The sequence below is a fragment of the Salvia splendens genome, chromosome 10 (genome assembly GCF_004379255.2).
Source record: "Salvia splendens isolate huo1 chromosome 10, SspV2, whole genome shotgun sequence".
Classification (NCBI taxonomy): domain Eukaryota; kingdom Viridiplantae; phylum Streptophyta; class Magnoliopsida; order Lamiales; family Lamiaceae; genus Salvia; species Salvia splendens.
In genome coordinates, this window is record NC_056041.1 from 21,625,005 (window position 1) to 21,645,582 (window position 20,578).

Here is a 20,578-nt window from a genome sequence, read left to right on the forward strand (position 1 = left end):
TGCATTCGGGTTTCGGTTCGGTTTTATGCCAAAACCGAACCAAAACCGAAAAACCAAATTTAGTTCAAAATCCAAACCGAACCGAACCCGAAAAACCGAAACCGAAAAACCGAAAACCGAACGTAAAAAACCGAAAACCCGAAAAAACCCCGAAAAACCTGAAAAAAATAAATATAATATAAATATATATTTATATATGTGTATTTTATTTTATTTTATATATACTAATAGAATATTTATATATAATATAAAATTAATAATACATATAATATATTATATAGTAGAATATATTAAAAGAATATATATATTATATATAATATAATATATTAAATTAATAGAATATATATATAATTCAGTTTTTCGATTTTTTTCTTCGCCCGAACCGAATCGAACCGAAAAACTAAAATTTTTTTTTAAAACCGAACCGAACCGAAAAAACCGAACCGAATTTCAAAATTTCAGTTTGATTCAGTTCGGATATTCGGTTTCCGGTTTCTTTGCTCACCCCTAGGGTGAAGTGAATTAGTGGAATGTGAGACATGGGAGTATGTGTGGGAGTGACGCACACGCAATTTATACAACCAAACCATAATAAATGGAGCATGAGAAGCAACTCAATTTCGCATTTTCCATCCAAAAAAAAAAAGCAAAGCAACACAACACAACACAAATGGCGTCGAATTTCTTCCTAGACGATGTGACGGTGCTGATGGTTCCATTCCCTCTGCAGGGCCACCTGAACCAGCTCCTCCACCTCTCCCGCCTCATCTCCTCCCGCGGCGTGGCCGTCCACTACGTCGGCACCGCCACCCACAACCGCCAGGCCCGCCGCCGCGCCCAGGACACCTGGGACCCCATCTCCGCCTCCAACATCTTCTTCCACGAATTCAAATCCCTCCACTTCTCCGCCCCTCCCCCCGACCCCTCCGCCTCCATCAAATTCCCCGGCCACCTCCAGCCCCTCTTCGACGCCCTCCACTCCCTCCGTCGTCCCGTCGCCGACCTCCTCGCCTCCCTCTCCGCCTCCCTCCGCCGCGTCGTCGTCGTCTACGACTCCCTCATGGGCTCCGTCGTGCAGGACTTTGTCAATTTCCCCAACGCCGAGTCCTACATTTTCCACAGCGTCTCCGCCTACACCATCTTCTTCTTCCTCTGGGAGACCAGCGGCCGCCCCTTCGCCGTCGATCCCGAGATCCTCTCGGGCCTCCCGGCCCTGGAGGGCTGTTTCACCCCTGAATTTTTGAAATTCGTGGTGAAGCAGCATCAATACCTCAAGATGAATTCAGGTCGCATCTACAACACATGCAGGGAGGTCGAGGGCTCCTTCCTCGACCTCCTGGAAAAGCCCCACATCAGTGGGGCGAAAAAGCAGTGGGCCCTCGGCCCATTCAACCCGATCTCCGCCCCCAAGAGAAAAAAGCCACACAGATGCCTCAAGTGGCTCGACGGCCAGCCCCGAGACTCGGTCATCTTCGTCTCGTTCGGCACCACCACCACGCTCTCGAACGATCAAATCCACCACCTGGCGACGGGCCTCGAGAGATCCGGTCAAAAATTCGTGTGGGTTTTGCGCGACGCGGACAGTGGGGATGTGTTCAGGGCAGCTGACGCCAGAATGGCCCAGCTGCCCCAGGGGTTTGAGGAAAGAATTACAGGAACAGGTCTGGTAGTGAGAGACTGGGCGCCGCAGCTGGATATCCTGGGCCACTCGGCCACTGGGGGATTCATGAGCCACTGCGGGTGGAATTCCTGCATGGAGAGTATGTCGATGGGGAAGCCGATCGCGGCGTGGCCGATGCATTCCGATCAGCCGAGGAACACGGTGCTGATCGCCAGGGTCCTCGGGATCGGCCTCGTCGTCAGGGATTGGGCCCGTCGGGCGGACGTCGTGGAGGCGGACATGGTGGAGCACGCGGTGCGGAGGCTCATGGCGTCCGAGGAAGGGGAGGCGATGAGGAAGAGGGCCGCGGAGCTGGGTAGGACCGTCAGGGACGCGGCGGAGGAAGGTGGCTCGGCGTGCTTCGAGTTGGACTGTTTCGTGTCACATATTAGTAGATAGATCGTAGATTATACGAAATAAAATACTAGTATATCATACTAATCGATCGTTATGTATTAATGTAGGAGTATTTATTAGGGAGTATCACATTTAATTAGTTACAATTATAAATATGAATGCAATTTGGCGCATGCATTATGTGGACCTAAATAGTTGATAGCTATGTAGAAAGGCAAAGTTTAGAAATTTTGATAAGTTTCACAAGTTTCAAACTTAATAATACCTCCAAAATTTTAAATTTAATTAAATTAGAAAATTTATGACTGATTTCATATGAATAGGAGTTTGATTCGAAATAATTATACAATATTCTAATTATACAATATTCTAGTTAAGTGATTCAACGTTTTGTCCATGTAATATTTTCCAGATGCCACATAGAACATGATTTCCCTTAAATCCAAGTTCATGGAAAACAAAAAATGTTAAAGTTGTGATACTAGTGACTGATTTTCAAACTTGCACAATTGACCAATATTTTGACCAAATTACGTGCTTTTTTTCTAGCAAAGTACTCCCATTTACATATTATTAAGTTTTAGTTTTGGTGCAATAGTTTTGAAAATCCAATGATTAATTGATTAATAAACAAGATTTTGAAACGTGTACAGTACACACTTATTCAATAAAATCTAACAAAGATACGGAACTGCACACAAACTCGATCTAGTTGTTTAGATAATGTTGACAACTTTATATATTGATGAATCTGCATGTGACGAAAACGATGTACAAATACAATATACTTCTATATCCAATTGCAATGTTCTTAAATATATAAAGATGAGGTACTACATTAATTGACTTTTATTTCTTGACGCACTAAAACTATCCTTTCTAAATTATCTAGTTAAGTAAGCAACTTTGAATGACAAACCGAACCTTATCCAAAATTAAAAGAAAAAGAATTGTAGCTTTTTCATTTTCCTCTTCTTCTTTTTTTTTTAATTAACAATTAAATAATATTACAATTTCTGTCGACATGCCCGCAATTAGGGGTGACAAAATGGGCAGCGGGTAATGGGTAATTCCGACCCGCTACCCGCTGGGTTTTGGGTACCCGCTACCTGACGATAATGAGAAACGGGGTATACCCGTTAGTTTCGATAATACCCGATATTATTAATTAGTATTAGCTATATAAATCTTTTAATACTTTATAGAATTTAAAAGTTCTAAGGCCCCATTTGTTTGACATGGATTATTCTTTGGGAAAGTAATCTGATTTCCAGTTTTAGTGTTTGGAGAAAACATGAAATGTAATCTGATTCCTAATTATTAAATTTCTGTGTTTGAGTTAGTTATAAGAAATTAGGGAAAGTAATATGATTCCTAAATACGAGGAATGTTATATAGAATTTCAAGGATTCTTTTTCCCCTCTTACACCTAGGTATTCTTTTTCCATGCAATCTTAAAACGGTTTTTTTCACCCTTCTCAGCGTCACGTTCTCCCACTATTATCTCTACTCTCTATTTTTCTCCAACTATTTCATTTTACTACAACTAATTTTTTAAGGTGGTACTCTTTCCTACTTCTCAATTCTCATCGTCTCTCGTCTCTCTCTGCTGTAACTTAGTTTTTTTGCTTAATTTTTATTATTCTAATTATTTTAATATACAGATATGCAATTTGATTGATGTTTTACCGTTAAACATTTTCATATACAATTGAATATTTTTACGAGAACATAATTATGTCAAAGTTAATGAATTGCTCAAATTTTAAAATTTTTACTGATGCTGCTTTTATGTAAATATATGTAGTCTGCCTCTATTTTAATCAAATTACTAAAATAGAATTAGTCGAACTAAACAGTGTATCTAAGAATAACTGTAATAGTTCGTGTGTTTTAGTTTATCAAATTATTTCATTTAAATGAAAATAATCATTTTAGAATCCTACCATAATTCCAAACACAATAATCATATTCTATGTCAATTATATTCCCAGTAATTATTTTCTTAGGAATCATAAATCCCAGAAATCATAATCCTAGAAATTAGAATCCTAGAAATCATTTTCCTTAATAACTTTACTTTCCTGTCAAACAAATGTGCCCTAAGAGTTTTTTGAAATTTTTTTATATTCCAACGAACCTACATTTGAAAACTCACCAGAACTAACTATAGTGTAACATCCTTAACCCGAAACATGCATTATTTTGCATATTATCATATTATATTGTCATTGCATATTAAATTGTCATTTTTACTATAGTATATTAAGTGTGACCCATAGAAGATGTATTTAGTGTTACGATCAATCAGTATAGTTGAATAAATAGATAGTTCCTTTCATGAAAATTTTTATGTAAGTATATATAATATATAATTAGTATCGATTATTTCATTTGTATTAAATGATTAATATAAATGTGTATGCATGTGTTGTAACGTGTGCATATGTAAATGAGATTATAGTACTATTCATGTAAGTAATTTACATATATACATATTAATAATTTTAGTTTGTGGATAGACAAAGATTACATACATTAAAAAAATAAATGTGTGTACGTGGCGTAGCAAATGCATTACTATGTATTATTTTGTAGTCTAATTTTTTTCAAAGTTACACGTTTCTAAATTTTCCTTTTATATGTGTTTTTAGTATAAATATAAAGTACTATGATACTAAGTGACTCACCTAGTTTTGCAGTTGACTGTATTAGGACTATATAGTATATTCTTTTTTTTCATGAGAAGGGAAAAAAGAGGAGATTGGAGGAAGCTACAGTATACATGTATTAAAAGGGACGAAAGTTAGGAGAAAAAAGAGAGAGAGAAGAACAACAGAAGTAGAAAATAATAAGGAGAAGAATATTTAGAATTTAGACGTAACAACTATGTACAATTTGTGAGTGGAAAACGAAGAGAAGGGGGTCGAGTTTTTGAGTAATTTATCTACCGTGATCAGGTGTGTATAAATCACACTTTTAATTTTACATGTTTTATTTACTTCCTTGCTAGGTGTTAAACAAAATGAATGATTTGATTATATGATGTGATCCAATATGATTATATGTTATTTGATATATATGGTGGAATATGATATGGATATGTGATTGGTGCAATGGATATGATGCTGTAAATGAATTATATGATAGAAATATGTAATTGATGTTTTACATATGGTATTGAAAGTACATGAAGCATGTGATTAAAGAGGATCTGTGACAGTCTTGTACTGGATCTAAAATATAGAGGGACCTATGAGTCCAGTTACAGAGGGGCCTTCGGGTTAAATACAGAGGGACCTATGAATCCAATTACAGAGGGACCTTCGGGTCAAATACAGAGGGACCTATGAGTCCAATTACAGAGAGACCTTCGGGTCATAGAGGAATCCCGGGCAGATACCAGACTTGACTGTTACAGAATAATAAACTGAATAGAGTGGCATATGCATATGAATATGAAATGGTTTGTTTTTAAATTATGTTATATATTGTTTCTGATTATATGTATTGATAAAAAAATATGCTTGATGTTTGTATCGTGTGAGATTAAAGGTGGAAATTTATATATACTGAGTTGTGGCTCATATAAACCACTAAATTTTTCAGGAATAAGATAGCAATAAAGTTTTGACCGACGTGGGTCATAGGAACTCTACGTGTTATCAGGTTCGGCGGCTGATGCATATTGGCAACCTTCTCATCCTCATCATTTTGCATGTAGATAAATGTATAGTATATAGAGTGGTGAGAGGGTTCCACTACTTTACAGGATATTTTGAAATATGTATCGGATAAGTGTTTGCTTGAACTTATATAATATGAGTGTTCTATGAATTAGACACGTGTATTGATTGCTTTTATGTTAAGGGATTTATTTATTAAAAGAGTATACGTCAGAGGGGTTGAGGTGCCACATATAGAGTGTCTCCTCACTTTTATTCTCAATCTATTCAAAGCTTACAATCAAAATTAACACGATAAATTTTGATTTGCATTGTAATTTGAATTTGAAATATGGAAATGTGCAAATTATATATTAAGTGAGACTAGAAATCACCACATATGTGTATAATTGATAGTTGGAATTTTTGCATGAAGATTGAAGAGCAAAGTAAAAAATAAAAATCTAAAATCATAGTGCGGCAACAATCTCAAAATTCATTATGGCATTACAGACTTGTATAAAATACATTGCATTGATGATAAGTACTACTCCACAGAAAAAACTCAAAGAATAAATATTAATTGGTTTCATGAACTCAGCCTTTAGTTTGAAGCACTTTTCGGATCGGGTACGGGTACCCGCAATATCGGGTACGGGATACCCGACACGGGTATCGGGTAATCCTGATATGTTTCGGGGCTGGTATTGGGACAACAAATTTGGCTGAAATCGGGTACGAGTACTGGTACCCGACTTGTCGGATGCGGGTACTCGCGGATAACCCGTTTTGCCACACCTACCCGCAATATATTGTTTAAGTGTTTAATTTGAAAGAATATATACTTGTCGTCATAGAATGTTGCTATTTGTTGTGGGACATATTTCATGGCAAACAATTATCAAATTTTGTTTATAGATATTAATAATAATAATAACATAATTATTATTATTATTATTATTATTATTATTACTCTATGAGTGTTATTTTGTATCCATACAAATATATGAGGACTAAATCCCACAACAATATTATACACTCGAGAAGATATATAATAGTAACACGTATTGTATAAATAATAGTACTAACATTTTGGCTTCTCAAGGTATTTTAATTTCTTTGTTACATTCATTCACTAATAAAAGTACTTTAATTTATTGTTTTCTTTATAGCTTCCCATTGGAAAAATTGATATTTACACAATACATGATTATTGCAAAAAATTAGTGTAATGCTATATATGAAATAAATTATGATAGAAAGTATCATTGTGTATGTAGTAGTATAGTACTCCAAAATGCATTTCGGCAAAGTGCGGAATCTATGGGTATTACAGGATACTACCTCTGGCTTTAAAGTATAGCAATTTTTGAAATGTTATGAATTTTAATATACGGTTGATAAAGTAATAGAGTGAAAGATTAAAAACAGTAGAAATAATGTTAGTAGATTTTGTATAGTCCATATTGTTAAATTGTTAACTCTAAGGGTATAAATTATAAATAAATTAATATGTAAGACAATATGCTATTTACAAATTTTCAAAAATATAAATTGTATTCCCTCTTACCCCTAAAAATAAAAACTCTTTTCTTTTTGGTCTGTCTCCTAAAAACATAAACTTTCTATTTAAAAGAATTTATCTCTCTAATAATGTGTGACACATTTTTCACTAACATATTTTTCTTTTCATCTCTTTTGTTTTATCAATTTTGCATTAAATTGTTATCATTTAAAAAAATTATTTGAAAATTAAGAGAGTGTATCAAAATATAAATACTTACTATTTTGGACGTAGATAATATAGTATTCTGACGATAATATGTCTATTTCTACTTTGGACGTAGATAATATAGTATATAGAGTTTCTGACGATAATATGTACATGTACATGCACATGTATATATTTAATGCTACTTTCAATAATGAAGAGTTTTGCCTTTTATGAGACACATATGACCCACAATATCATTGAATAATATGCTGATGATGGAACTTTTGAAATAGTTCAACGCCATAATTATTTTGTTTATACTACTTCGTTCATCAATATGTGGACTAGTTTGATTAAAGGCGAATTTTAAAAAAATACAATAAAATTAATGAAAGAAAATGTAAAGTCGATCTTACTTCTATATACTACTACTAGATGAAATGGTGAACACAACATCAGTTTACTAATTTCAATAATTTTCTGTAACATAGTCCAAAACCGAGATAGATTTCACTTTCACCCACATCAACAATTGAATGTAGACAAATTTATATAATCCGTGGGGCCGTCATCCTTATGGGTTAATATTATTAAATTATTCAGTTTGATATTGCAAAGAGAAAGAATATTCAGCAATATAAAACATAAAATAATTAAAAATAGTCAATTTTATCGGAAAATAATTAAAAATAGTCAAGCTTATAATTAGATCAATAACTTAAGAGTTGTTTGCGATCAATAGTTATCGATAGTTATTATTGTTATTACTCCCTCCGACTCATAAAAATACGGACATTTAAGACGGCATGAGAATTAATACATGATTGATAAAGTAAAAGAGAAGAGGAGAAGGGTTTAAAAGGTGTTAGTGGATTTGGATAGTAAAACTCATATTATTATTAGTGTGTACTGGTGAGTCCTAGCGGTATAAGTTGTAAATAAAATGATGTATATGGGTAATGAGTTGGAGAACTTTCCACAAATGTAAATTGGCTATTTTTATAAATCGGATGAAAAAGAAAAATGTCCCTATTATTATGGGACATAAGAATTATTATTATTCGTTGCGATCATTATGTTTGTATTACTATTTGCATGAAGAATAAACTTTAAAATTAATCCTGTAAAATAAGCTAGAAAAATCAGGTTTAATGGATTTGAATATAAAAAAGTCGCGTTAAAATGTCTCGACTGATTATTTTGCCGTGAAATCAAAGGGTGTATAAGTCACTTAATTCCCATCTGTATTTCTTACACAATTATCATTTATGGAGTTTATAAATGTCATTTTTTATATTATTAAAATTATTTTTTTGATAATTATTTAATATAAATACTTAGCCAATTTAAACATGATTTTTTATATGTTCAAGTTTTTGAAATGTGAATTTTCCTATTTACAGTGATCAATTTTGTAATTCACTATAAAATATTCTTCGTTAAACAAACAATATGCAATTGAATTCATCACGGTCTCTCAGTTTAAGCATGTGATTGGGTGCTGAATTTGGGAGTAAATGATAAAGTTAGGAAAATATTAGGTTCTCCTCAAAACCATAGGAGTATGACAGAAAACTAATACTACGCTAAGTAGTACTTAATTTGAGCAATATTTCAAATAAAATATTACTACTGTACTATTTATCATTGAGAAGTCCTAAAAAATTTATTATACGGCCCCAAACCCGGTTATCCGAAGCCATTTATTACATTGCATAGCTGCATAAATTATACAAGTATGAAGTATATACTCCATATTCATAGATTTAAAATTTAAATGAATTAAATTATACTAGTAAATTAGTATTGTTATTTGTATACAGTAAAAGAGAAATGATATGAGAAATTATTGACAAAGATTCACAGGATCTGTAGATGGAGATTGATTCAAAATAAGTATACAATAAAAAGAAAAGAGTAATAATAGTGAAAGAATCGTCGTGTAATTCGATTTTGGTAGCGTTAGTAACATGGGCTGATCCGGGACCACCGCAATGCAGCAAACTAGCTGCTGCCTAATTCAGACCTCGTCATTTTAAAACGTTTAAAATGTTTGTGCAACAATTCTACATAGGATTCGGAATCTGTAGATTAGCATGTTAGGCACGTGGGCGTCGCTACACCCATGCCAAACCCCTCTCTATCTCTCTATGTTTGGCCATTGTAAGATATGGAAAATTAACAAATGAAAATAAGTATAGGAAATCACAAATTATATAATTATAATAATAATATTAATAGTTAAATCAAATAAGCTTGTCGTTGTCGCGCGTCATTCGTCAATAAGTAATTTTTACAAGAATCCTCTTTTAAAATTTTCATGCGAGTGCAACTATGAAAAATTGTCCCACTTTAACCCGGCATAGATTTTAAGAAATGTAATGAAAAATGAGTTGAAAAAGTTAGTGGAACGTGAGTCCTACTTTTATATATTACCCCCTCCGTCTCATAAAAATATGGGCATTCGGTATGACACGGGAATTAAGACAAAATTACTAAATTAAGAGAAATGAGAATAATAGTATGGTAAAATAAGAGAGATGAGGAAAATGGTAGTTAAAGTAGAGTTAGTAGATAGTGAGACCTACATTATTTAACTGATATAACTTTCCAGAAATGGAATGCACATATTTTTGTGGGAAGGACGAAAATAAAAAGTGCACATATTTTTATGAGACGGAGAGAGTAGTTTTATAATAAAATGTGAATAAGAATGAGCTAGTGGAATATGAAGTCCACTACAAAAATGGTAAAAAGTGAATTGAGACAATTTTTGTGGGACGGATAGAAATGGAAAAACAGGACAAACTTTCAGGGACGGAGTGAGTAATCCATTTATCCCAATTAAATTGAATCATTTCTTTTAAACACAAAGATTAAGAAATTGTGCTAAATAAATTAAATAAAAATAAAAGAAAAGAAAAATAAAGTACCAGAAAAAAGTAAAATTTAAGATAAACTAAAGTAAAAATAATAAGATATTTTATTTTTTTAACAAAATAGAAAATAACTTAATTTAATCAGGATATTTCTACTCGGCATAAAATTTTATAAAGAGATTCCATGATCCACACGATTTGTTGAACTATAATTATCTTCATGGTAATAGCCCAGTGGGCCTCTATATGGTCAACAATTATACTATGAATTAGAGAACCATACTGATTGCGTCAAAAGCCTAAATACAAGTACTGGAATTAGAGTATCCCCATCCATGCTCTTGCCAAATAGTATAGATATGGACTCGAACCCATATTTATTATTTTTTTACTATATACTCTTTCCTAAGAGTACAACACCCACATTCATGCTCTTCCACAGGAACATGCTCGAGGGTCTCATCATTCTATTATTTAATTTAAATACTTCAATTACTAAAAACATTTCTGCAATATAAAAATACATTAAAAATAGTCGAACTATTTTTATAAATAAAAATAAAAATAAAAATTATATACTTAAAATCCTAAAAAATAAAAATTATATAATTAAAATCCTAAAAAATAAAAATTACATACTTAAAATCCTAAAAAATAAAAATTACATAATTACAATCCTACAAATTAAAAATTACATACTTAAAATACCTTCGTGGAAGACTATTCTATCCCCAATATTTTTCGAAGACCTCATATCATTGCATAATGTGCATCAAGTTGCTCGGGAGACATGTAAAACGTATTGGCCATATTGAGTTGAGCCAAAAGGGCCTACAACGAGTTGGTGGGCGGTTGAGGTGGCACAAAGGGAGCAGGAGCGAGAGCGGCAGCGGCAGCGGCGCGACGGTGGTTGGTCGTCGCATGTTTCCTTCCTTGCGACCGGCGTTGGGAACTACTCGGGCCGGCGTCGGTGCTACCAAAGTTAGTTGCGGCAAGCTGGCTAGCCACCTCTTCCGAGCCAGCGTCGGATAACGACCTCGACCTTTTGTTGGAGGAGCTGGAGGAGGATGATAAGCCTCTCCTATACTTCGGATGCGTTCGCACCTCCTGCCAAGCGTTGAGGTACTTGAATGATTTGTAATAAGAAGATTGGTAGGTCGTCATGGCGGCACTGATGATGTCGAGCTCGCTCTTGCCGCTCCCCGCCGACTCCTGTTCCTAGAGGTAAATCCCTTGGAACTTTTGGATTTCTTCGTTGGCTCTGAAGATGGCATTGCGCGCCATACTCTCATTGCGCTCGATGGTTCTCTCCGGTCGGATGGCATTGTACCGGTGAGAGATGCGGAACCAAAACCTATCCCCGGTTTGGTTTGTGACAATCTCCGGATCTTCGGAGATTTCCAAATAGGCTTCGAATAACATATTCATCTCACTCGGAGTGTACGGGGTGCGGATGTGAAGGTCACCGCAACAATCCTGAACACGAGTACTACGAGGAGTAGGAATAGGAGGAGTTTAGGAGCCGCCGCTCTCTCCTGGAGCTTGTGGTGCCCACCCGTATAGCCCATCGGGGGCATCTTGCTAGTCCACCGGGTAAGGACGGTAGCCATCCGGACTAGGGAACCATTCGTGGTTCCAACCACGGGAGTCGGAGGGGTGATCGCCGGAGCCGAACATTTATTTTGCAAGAGTGAAAGATTGAGAATTGATGATAGAATTTAGATGAGAATTGTATAATGTGGTGGGAAATTTTTTGTGTGGAAATGGGAGTATTTATAGATGAAAAATGTGAATTTTGGGGAAAAAATGAAAAATAAATTAAAAGTGGTGAGAAAACGGATATTATTTATTGGGAAGTGGGAATATTTTTTTTAATTTAAAAATTATTTTTAAATTAAAATTCAATTTTTTTAAAATGGAAAATGCCAACGACTAAGCCGTTGGCCAATGGTGTGCTGCCACGTCGCCCTGCTCAAAGGCACGGACGTGCTCGATGTATCGAGCAGCGCCGTGTCGTCGGCAAGAGTGCAGCGGCGGACATGGCTGTGTCGCGCCGTCAACATGGACGCCGTCCATCCCATAAAGCACCGTTGGGGATGCTCTTAGTCTCACTCCCTAGCTATCCCCCACTTAAAAGGATTAGTTATGAGCTCACAAGAACAAGGGGTGGGTATAATTTTATGATAAATAAATACATGACACATTAAAGATAAATATCATTTAAAATAGTAATACATTTTAAAACAGTTTTCAATTTTAAAATTACATATATTAAAATACAAAATATAACACCAATTTTATAGCAAAGTTAAACTAAAAGTTAATACGATTACATAAGATAATAATTACATAATAGTATCCAAAAATACCATGACGACTTTCAGAATTCATACCAATGTGTTAGAATGTTAATAAAAATAAAATATGCTATAATAAGTGAATTTATTTTACATTGTATTAAATTTCCTTTCATACAAATTATTTTTTACTTTAAATACTTACCAATTCCAATGATCATATCATCTATTATGATATTTTCATTCATACAAATTATTGTTTTTTTTTAAATACTTACCAATTCTAATGATCATATCATCTATTATGACTTACGTTTTTGTTTAGTACTCATTCTGTCCGCTATTACTTGTCACTAGTTTTCTTTTTGTCCATCCGCCAATATTTGTCACAACTATTTTTTGTTATGGTCCTCATATTCCACTAACTTTATTTCTCTCACATTTTATTATAAAACTAAAACTCTATAAAAGTATGACTCACATTTCACCAACTTTTTCTACCCACTTTCTTTACATTTTTTAAAACTCGAGCCATCCCAACTTGTGACATTTTATGGCTGACGACGGAAGTACGGAGTAATATCTGACCAAAACAAAAACATATAGTAATATCTAACAAAAACAAAAACATAAATATAAATTTTTTTATTCAAATGGAACCCTTCACGGCGGACGAGGGAATAGATAGATTTTTGACTTAAAATATCTACTCCGTATGATAAAATACTAGTACTACATTATTTACAAACAACATACTAATATCTAACTAAAGGAAACTCATAAACATAAATCATTTATGTGATGGCTGATTATGATACTTAGAATCGGTCGGGCACAGATCCTCTGCAGTGTCAAAAACCACAGGACAAGCTGCTGTGGTCAAAACGCAGCCAAATACCCACTAAACGCAAGACTTTGACACAATCCCTTCATTTCCTTTTTTTCATTTGCTATTTTGAATTTTAGTTTAATTACCATTATAGAAAAAAGAAGCATACTGGAGTACAAATTACTACAGTATTAGCTTTTTTAGTGGTGAATTTAAACGTCCTAATAAATAGTGAAGACCAATTGTTCGTATTAATTTATTGATTTAATGGGTTTGATAGTGTTTTTCAATGTTTAAATAAAATGAAGTATTCCAAAACTAAAAACTAAAATAGAAAAGAGAAAAAGGATATGAATGGGATTTAGAGCATCAGCAGCGGTGTTCGCTGGGACGTCCGTGCCGCTGGCGCGGCACCGCTGCTGCACTCCCGCCGCTGGCACGGCGCTGCTCGATGCATCGAGCACGTCCGTGCTGATGTGGCGCGTTCTGGTTGGCCAACGGCAAAGCCGTTGGCATTTTCGATTTTTCTTTTTTTTAAAAAATCGAATTTAATTTAAAAAATCAATTTTAAATAAAAAAATATTTTCCCACTTCCCATTAAATTATATCCGTTTTCTCCCCACTTTTAATTTATTTTTCAATTTTTTCCCCAAAATTCACATTTTCATCTATAAATACCCCCACTTCCACACCAAAAATTTCACATCACATTACACAATTCTCATCTAAATTTTCTCATCTTCTCTTATCAATTCTCAATCTTTCACTCTTACGAAAAAAATGTCCGGCTCCGACGATCACCCCTCCGACTCCCGCGGTTGGAACCACGAATGGTTCGGCTCACAACCATTCCCTAGTCCGGAAACACAATTTTCAGCCCCTCCTCAAACCCAAGATTCTCAAGTTCCGGGTGGCTACTGCCCTTACCCGTTGGACGACCAAGATGCCCCTGATGGGCGATACGGGTGGACACCCGAACCCAGATCGGGAGGGAGCGGCGGCTCTCAAACTCTTCCTCTTCCTACTCCTACTCCTACTCCTCGTAGTGTCTGCACCCCGTACACTCTGGCGGAGATGGACCAATTATTCAAAGCCTAGTTGATTATCTCCGAAGATCCAGAGATAGACACAAACCAAAGCGGTGATAGGTTTTGGTGGCGCGTCTCTCGCCGGTACAATGAAAACCGCCCGGCTGGAACCATCGAGCGCAATGAGAGTATGGTGCTCAATGTCATATTCAGAGCCAACGAAGATATCTAAAAGTTCCAGGGGTATTACCTCCAGGAAGAGCGGTCGGCGGGGAGCGGCAGGAGCGAGCTCGACATCATCAGTGCCGCCTTGGCGACCTACCAATCCCTAAATTACAAACCGTTCAAGTACCTCAGCGCTTGGCAGCGTGTGCATCCGAAGTATAGGGGAGGCATATCATAATCCTCCAGCTCCTCCAGCAAACGGTCGAGGTCGGTATCCCTATCTGACGCCGGCGAGGATGAGGTGGCTAGCCAGCTTGCCGGAACTAACTTGGATATCCCCGACGCTGGCCCGAGCAGTTGCCAACGCCGGCCGCAAGAAAGGAAGAAGGCGACTCCATCCGCCCCCGCTCCCTTTGTGCCACCTCAACCCTCCACCAACTCGTTGTGGACCCTTTTGGCCCAACTCAATTTGGCCGATAGGTCAAATATGACCCCCGAGCAACTAGATTCACATTTGGCAATGATACGAGGTCTCCAAAGAACATTGGAGATAGGGTCAGAGGAACAGTCTTCCACGAGGATATTTTTAGCCTTTAATTATGTATTTTATATTTTTTAAGATTTTAATTATGTATTTTTATTTTTTAGGATTTTAATTATTTAATTTTTAATTTTTAGAATTTTAATTATGTAATTTTTAATTTTTTTGTAATTTGTAATAGTATTCCGGATATTTTTAATGCATTTTAATATTGTAAAAATATTTTTATTTAAATTGAATAATAGAATGATGAGACCCTTGAGCATATCCTTGCGGAAGAGCATGAATATGGGTGTTGTGCTCTTGAGGAAGAGCCGGCAGTAAAAAAGTAAAAAAAGTGTGTCCGGACCCACAACCGTGCTCTTGCCAAAGAGCACGGATGGAGATGCTCTTAGTCAGTTTCATGCGTTTAGAGCATCAGCAATGGAGGCGTCAAAACCGCGACGCCGATTTTTCGCCGACGCCGGTTCTGACGCCGAACCATTGCGACCGGCGTCGGCAAAATCGGCGTCAATTTCGGCGTACCCATGCCGATTCGTGTGGTGACGCCGGTTCCAACGCCGATCCTCACGGCACCATTGTAGGCCCCGGATCGGCGTCAGACCGGCGTCAGAATTTAAATTTTTTTTTTCGAAAACACTATATATACGCGCTTTGGACGTCATTTTCATTCGCACCACTTGTTTTAACGAGTACTCTCTCTATCTTTCTTTCTGTACAAGATCAATTGAAGAGTTGTGGGCTTGGAGGATTGGAAGACATTAGTTTTTATTTAAATTTATGTAATTTTTTTAAATGTATTTTTTTAAAATTATTGTACTTTTTGAAATTTTAATAGTATTATTCAATTTTCTTGTATTTATCTCGTAAATTAAATTTCGTATGTTGCTACAATTGTAAATTAAATTTATATAATTGTTATTAGTGATGTGGATAGGCTATGTGGGGGCTATTTGATGTCCAGTTGCATGTCCAGATGATGTGGTAGGAGGATTTTAGTTGCATGTCCAGATGATGGGGGCTATTTGATGTTCAGTTGCTACCATAGTGGATGCTCTTAATATACAAATAGCTGCGTTTTGACCACCTCAGCTTGTACTGTGGTTTTTACCACTGTAGAGGATCTGTGTCCGAATCGGTAAGAAAATTTGTAGCGCTGCGTTTCATTTGCAAAAAGTTGCGTTTTAACCACATCAGAACGAGAGAGACACAAGTAAGAACTATGGCGAGAGTGACTAATGTTTTGCGCAGAGCTTACAAATCTATTGAAGATTTGGATTTGCTGAGAATTTTGGAATCTGAGCTCAACCACGAACTCTCCTCCATGCGCTTCCAGGTCGATTTTGCATTTTTTACTTTATGAACGATTCGTTTCTCGCTCTACATTTCGTGCTTAATTTGATTGGGGAGTAAATTAGGGTTCCAGTTGATATTTATAATTTGATTCATAAAGTTTGGCGAACAATTCCAGGGTTGAATTCATCATCGTTGATGACTGATTGTATAGGCGAAGCACAATGATAACCTAGCCAAAATTTAGATGAATTTAAGTTCATAGTAGGTTAATGTGTCTACATATGCTGTGATTTTGAGCTTGTAATGACTGTTGTTCCAGTTAAGTTTTCAATCTGCAAGTTTCCTTTTGAGGCCTGACTTGGTCTATGTTATGCAGAATGAAAAAATGGGTTCATTTGGTGATTTTGTGGTGGAGTGGGACTCTCCCAAGTCCCAAGATGTGATTCTGAGGAAAAAGTGTTCGTCGTCCGGGGAGGAAGTGGCCATCTCGGCATTGTTGGGCCGCGATACTTTCCATGAAGATAGCAGGTTCCCTGCAGAAGCTTTGTTGAAAATATGTGTGAAAAAGCCCGGTTTGAGCTCTATCTTGAAGTTTGATTGTGTAGCGTCCAATAGAGGAGGCACTCAGCCTGATTTTCACATTCACAACGCCCACTACATTCCATCGTCGTCTCTCAGTTCATCAGTTTATAGAGGGCCGTTATTCAGGTACCTTCCTATTAAATTGAGCTGTGATCTGTTTGTGTTGAGATAAACGAAATTTGAAATGTATGTCACAATGTTATCAAATAGCGGATATGGCGGCGCCATGGCGCTATGGCATGGCGTTCAGTGGTGGAAACGCCATAGCACCGCCATATCCGACATTTGACAACATTGCGTGTGTATTGTATTTAGGAATGGGGCATTATGCAAGAAACATGGAGGTTAGAGTTGTATTTTATACTTTATTAATTGTTTAATGTGTTTTAGATGTTATATTTTAATTATTTTCTAATTTCTGAATTATATATAAATATATAAGTATTATTTTATTTATTTAATTATTGACCGCCATACTAATACGCCATATCCCTGTGGCGGTTTTTAGGCAAACCGCCATAAGCCGCCATACGAGATTGATAACATTGGTATTTCACTACTGGTTGCTAACATAGCTTTCTTATGGCCATTGTATGATATTCAAATTACTAAGCAGTAAGCAGTTGTTGGCTTATTTTGCATGCCTCGTTTTTGGCCTTTTAACATTTTTAGGTGCCAAAACTGTGGTTGGTTGATTGATCCCTTTCTTAACAGGAGAAGAAATAGTTTCTATTTCAAACCTATAACATCAATATTAATATATACGTACATCACTTTTGGCTAATGGAATATAACGAGTATGAGGTAAACTGAGAGTCGTAACTATCATTTGTCAACTAAGAATATATATTAAACACATTCTCACATTAAGACACTGTGCATACCTCCAGGATGCTGAAAATCAAACCAAATAAGTCCTTAATATTTCAGGGTTCCGCTCTCAGCTTAGATTTGCCCCAACGGCAGATTCTACTGACTACTTTTCATGTTTTATAATTTATCTAGATCTTGATTCCAAAAACAAGCAAACAATAGTATTAACTTGACTTGACAAAATTAAGCTAACTTTTCACAATCTCTTTTAAAATCCAAAAATCTGTAGAAATATTTCTACTCGCGTGTTTTCCCGGTCCTTTTGATATCATTATGAACTCAGCACAAAATTGTAGACTGTCGGTACAATTGCTGTACCATTTTTCTGTTACTGTTCGAGCAGTTGATATATCTGAATGTTACTTAAGTGAAGGTGTGTGTTCTCAGTATGACTTTCTTTATATGGAGGTTGTATAATGCATGTCTACATTTGAAAATCTGATTATAACTCTTAATAATATATTTTTCTTGTTTTGAGGGTCGGGGTGTGTGCAAATAAACATAGTTCAAATGCTTTACCTGCCATTCTCCACCCAGTTTATTTCTCTTTCCATGATTAAGTTATCGGTCACGTCCTTTTGCAGTGATCTGGACCCTGCTTTACAACATGAGCTGAAGCAGTATCTAGCAGCCAGAGGGATTGAAGAGGACTTCACCAACAACCTCCTCCTCTACCTACACAAGAAAGAGCAAGGTCAATACACGGGCTGGTTACAAAAGCTAAAGGAGATGATGGACAGAACATAAGTAATATAAGCTATTGCCAAAACTTCATTTAACTCGCACATTGTTTTGTTAGTTTTCTATAAAATGACCCGTTCTATTTTCCACTTGTCAACTTCAGCAGTCTTTTAAATTCTCACCAAACACTGATCTTGCTGGAAGTACCCTTAGAGGCCATTCCAAAAAAATGGCTTTAGGCAGAATCGAGGATAAGTTCTGATTGTTGTGCATAAATCTCATTAACTAAATCTTGTCAACCTTTCCATATTAGTGTTGACTTACATAGAAAAAGTGTAAAGTCAAGGAATGAAACACTATATGGGGTAGGCTTAGAGATATAGAAATTCATGACAATGAAATTGGGGTAGTCGTAGAGACCGGGGTAAGGAATATATGCTCTTTTCACCATTCCTTAGAAAATATTGCTCTTTTGTATCACTCTGTTGCTTCCTTCGTAGAAATATGCTATATATCATGATCTGCATCTATCTTGGATACTTTTTTGCTTAGCTTGACCAAAATTTGTGTGCATACATCTAGACTGTTAGAAATCTAATGATCGAAAAAGTCATTGCCCTCATAGCTTAGGACCACCCTACTGACTATATCTGGTCCATCACTACAACGTTTAGACCGGGTTCTGAATTTGAGTCATTTTGCACCAATCATGCCTCTAACTACTAAGCCAAGTCAAAACCCCATGCTTAGTGCTCACACCTCACATTCCTCTAGTTTAAAAATCTCAATCTAGTCATGGCCAACATCTAGAATGTAGGGCCATATTGTGGCCACCAGAATTACCACACATCACTCACTGTTCTTCTGTCCATTGATATTTGATGAGTCGGGCGAGATAGGCTGCCCAACTCATCCAAAATGTGGACTGGATAATATTGATAGCATCGTGATATGATATCCCTCTTTCTAACATAGATGTTGGTATGGAACTACGGATTATCAATCATTTATGAATACTTGAACGATAAACGAATCATGTGTGCTCGTGGCTGATGATCTTCGGATTTTTTTGCCACTTTCTTTTAGCTTCTGCTTTTTTTTATATCAGTTTTTATTTTCATCGCGTGTGTTTGTTCAACGGTATTGTCGCAACACGAGGGATGATGCCACAGGCCCACAGTGCAAAACCTTACTAGCTCCACATTGCTATTACTCCTTTAGTTAGAACTTAGAAGTCAAGTCTAAATGTTAGAAAATAGCTAACCATTTTAAGAAAGTCAATTATGTAATTTAATTAAAAAAGGCCCATTTTGCCATTTTCTGCAGTGATTCGTTACGTCCCATTGTTTTCATGTTTGGATGGCCCCACGGCAACACTGGTGGAGTTGGAACCAGACCATTTTTTCTTTTTCTTTACAAATAATTTTTGAAATTAAGTAGTTTGATACTTATTTCTTTTGTTTATTTAACCGCTCTTATATTTTGATTATAAACGTTTAAAATTTTCATTCGCGAAACCATGTAAAGAAAATATCAAACATTTTAGATAGTTATACTATTATTTTGAATAACTCAAATGCAATACTCACTCCCTCCATGAAATATTGTCCAAGTTTGAGTTGACATGGGTTTTAAGAGACGTAAAGAAAAGTGATTGGAAAATGTTAGTGGAACGAGGGTCCCATATTTATATATTAGTTTTATAATATAATGTGAGTGTAAACTGTAAAGAGTTAGTGGAAAGTGGGGATCATTTACCAAAAATAGAAAAAAAAACGAAGTGGACAACTTTTCACGAACGTACTAAAATGGGAAAACTGGACAACATTTTACGGACGGAGGAGTATATTTTTACCTTTAAAATTGAAAACAAAATATGTTTAAATCTCCTCTCTTGTTTGGACCCCTCTATTATTCAGAAATTATCAGTTGAGACAGACAAGAAAGTACTACTTAGAGCATCTCCAATGGCGGACGTTCGGTCGGACATCCGCGACGGGCGACCGGGACG

At 36.0% G+C, this 20,578-nt stretch overlaps 2 protein-coding genes across 3 annotated transcripts; both read left to right on the forward strand.

Moving 5' to 3' along the window:
* Positions 1-610: 610 nt before the first annotated feature.
* Positions 611-2,209, forward strand: LOC121750245 (zeatin O-glucosyltransferase-like). The gene has a single exon (XM_042144744.1). The coding sequence runs from the start codon at positions 671-673 to the stop codon at positions 2,057-2,059; it is 1,389 nt and encodes a 462-aa protein (XP_042000678.1). The 5' UTR covers positions 611-670; the 3' UTR covers positions 2,060-2,209.
* Positions 2,210-16,251: 14,042 nt separating this feature from the next.
* Positions 16,252-20,043, forward strand: LOC121750620 (mitochondrial acidic protein MAM33). Of its 2 annotated transcripts, XM_042145192.1 has the most exons (4): positions 16,252-16,471; positions 16,808-17,139; positions 18,471-18,633; positions 19,894-20,043. In XM_042145192.1, exons 1-3 carry the CDS (start codon positions 16,358-16,360, stop codon positions 18,631-18,633), a joined length of 609 nt encoding a protein of 202 aa, XP_042001126.1. In that variant the 5' UTR covers positions 16,252-16,357; the 3' UTR covers positions 19,894-20,043. The 2 variants fall into 2 exon arrangements, with proteins under 2 accessions (XP_042001126.1, XP_042001124.1); XM_042145190.1 differs by lacking the exon at positions 19,894-20,043 and having other exon boundaries at positions 18,471-18,724.
* The last annotated feature ends 535 nt before the right edge of the window (positions 20,044-20,578 follow it).

Coding starts and splice junctions, on each gene's coding strand:
- LOC121750245 (XM_042144744.1), top strand. CDS start 671: ATGGCGTCGAATTTCTTCCTAGACGATGTGACGGTGCTGATGGTTCCA.
- LOC121750620 (XM_042145192.1), top strand. CDS start 16,358: ATGGCGAGAGTGACTAATGTTTTGCGCAGAGCTTACAAATCTATTGAA. Junction 16,472..16,807: donor TCTCCTCCATGCGCTTCCAG/GTCGATTTTGCA, acceptor TATGTTATGCAG/AATGAAAAAATGGGTTCATT. Junction 17,140..18,470: donor TATAGAGGGCCGTTATTCAG/GTACCTTCCTAT, acceptor GTCCTTTTGCAG/TGATCTGGACCCTGCTTTAC.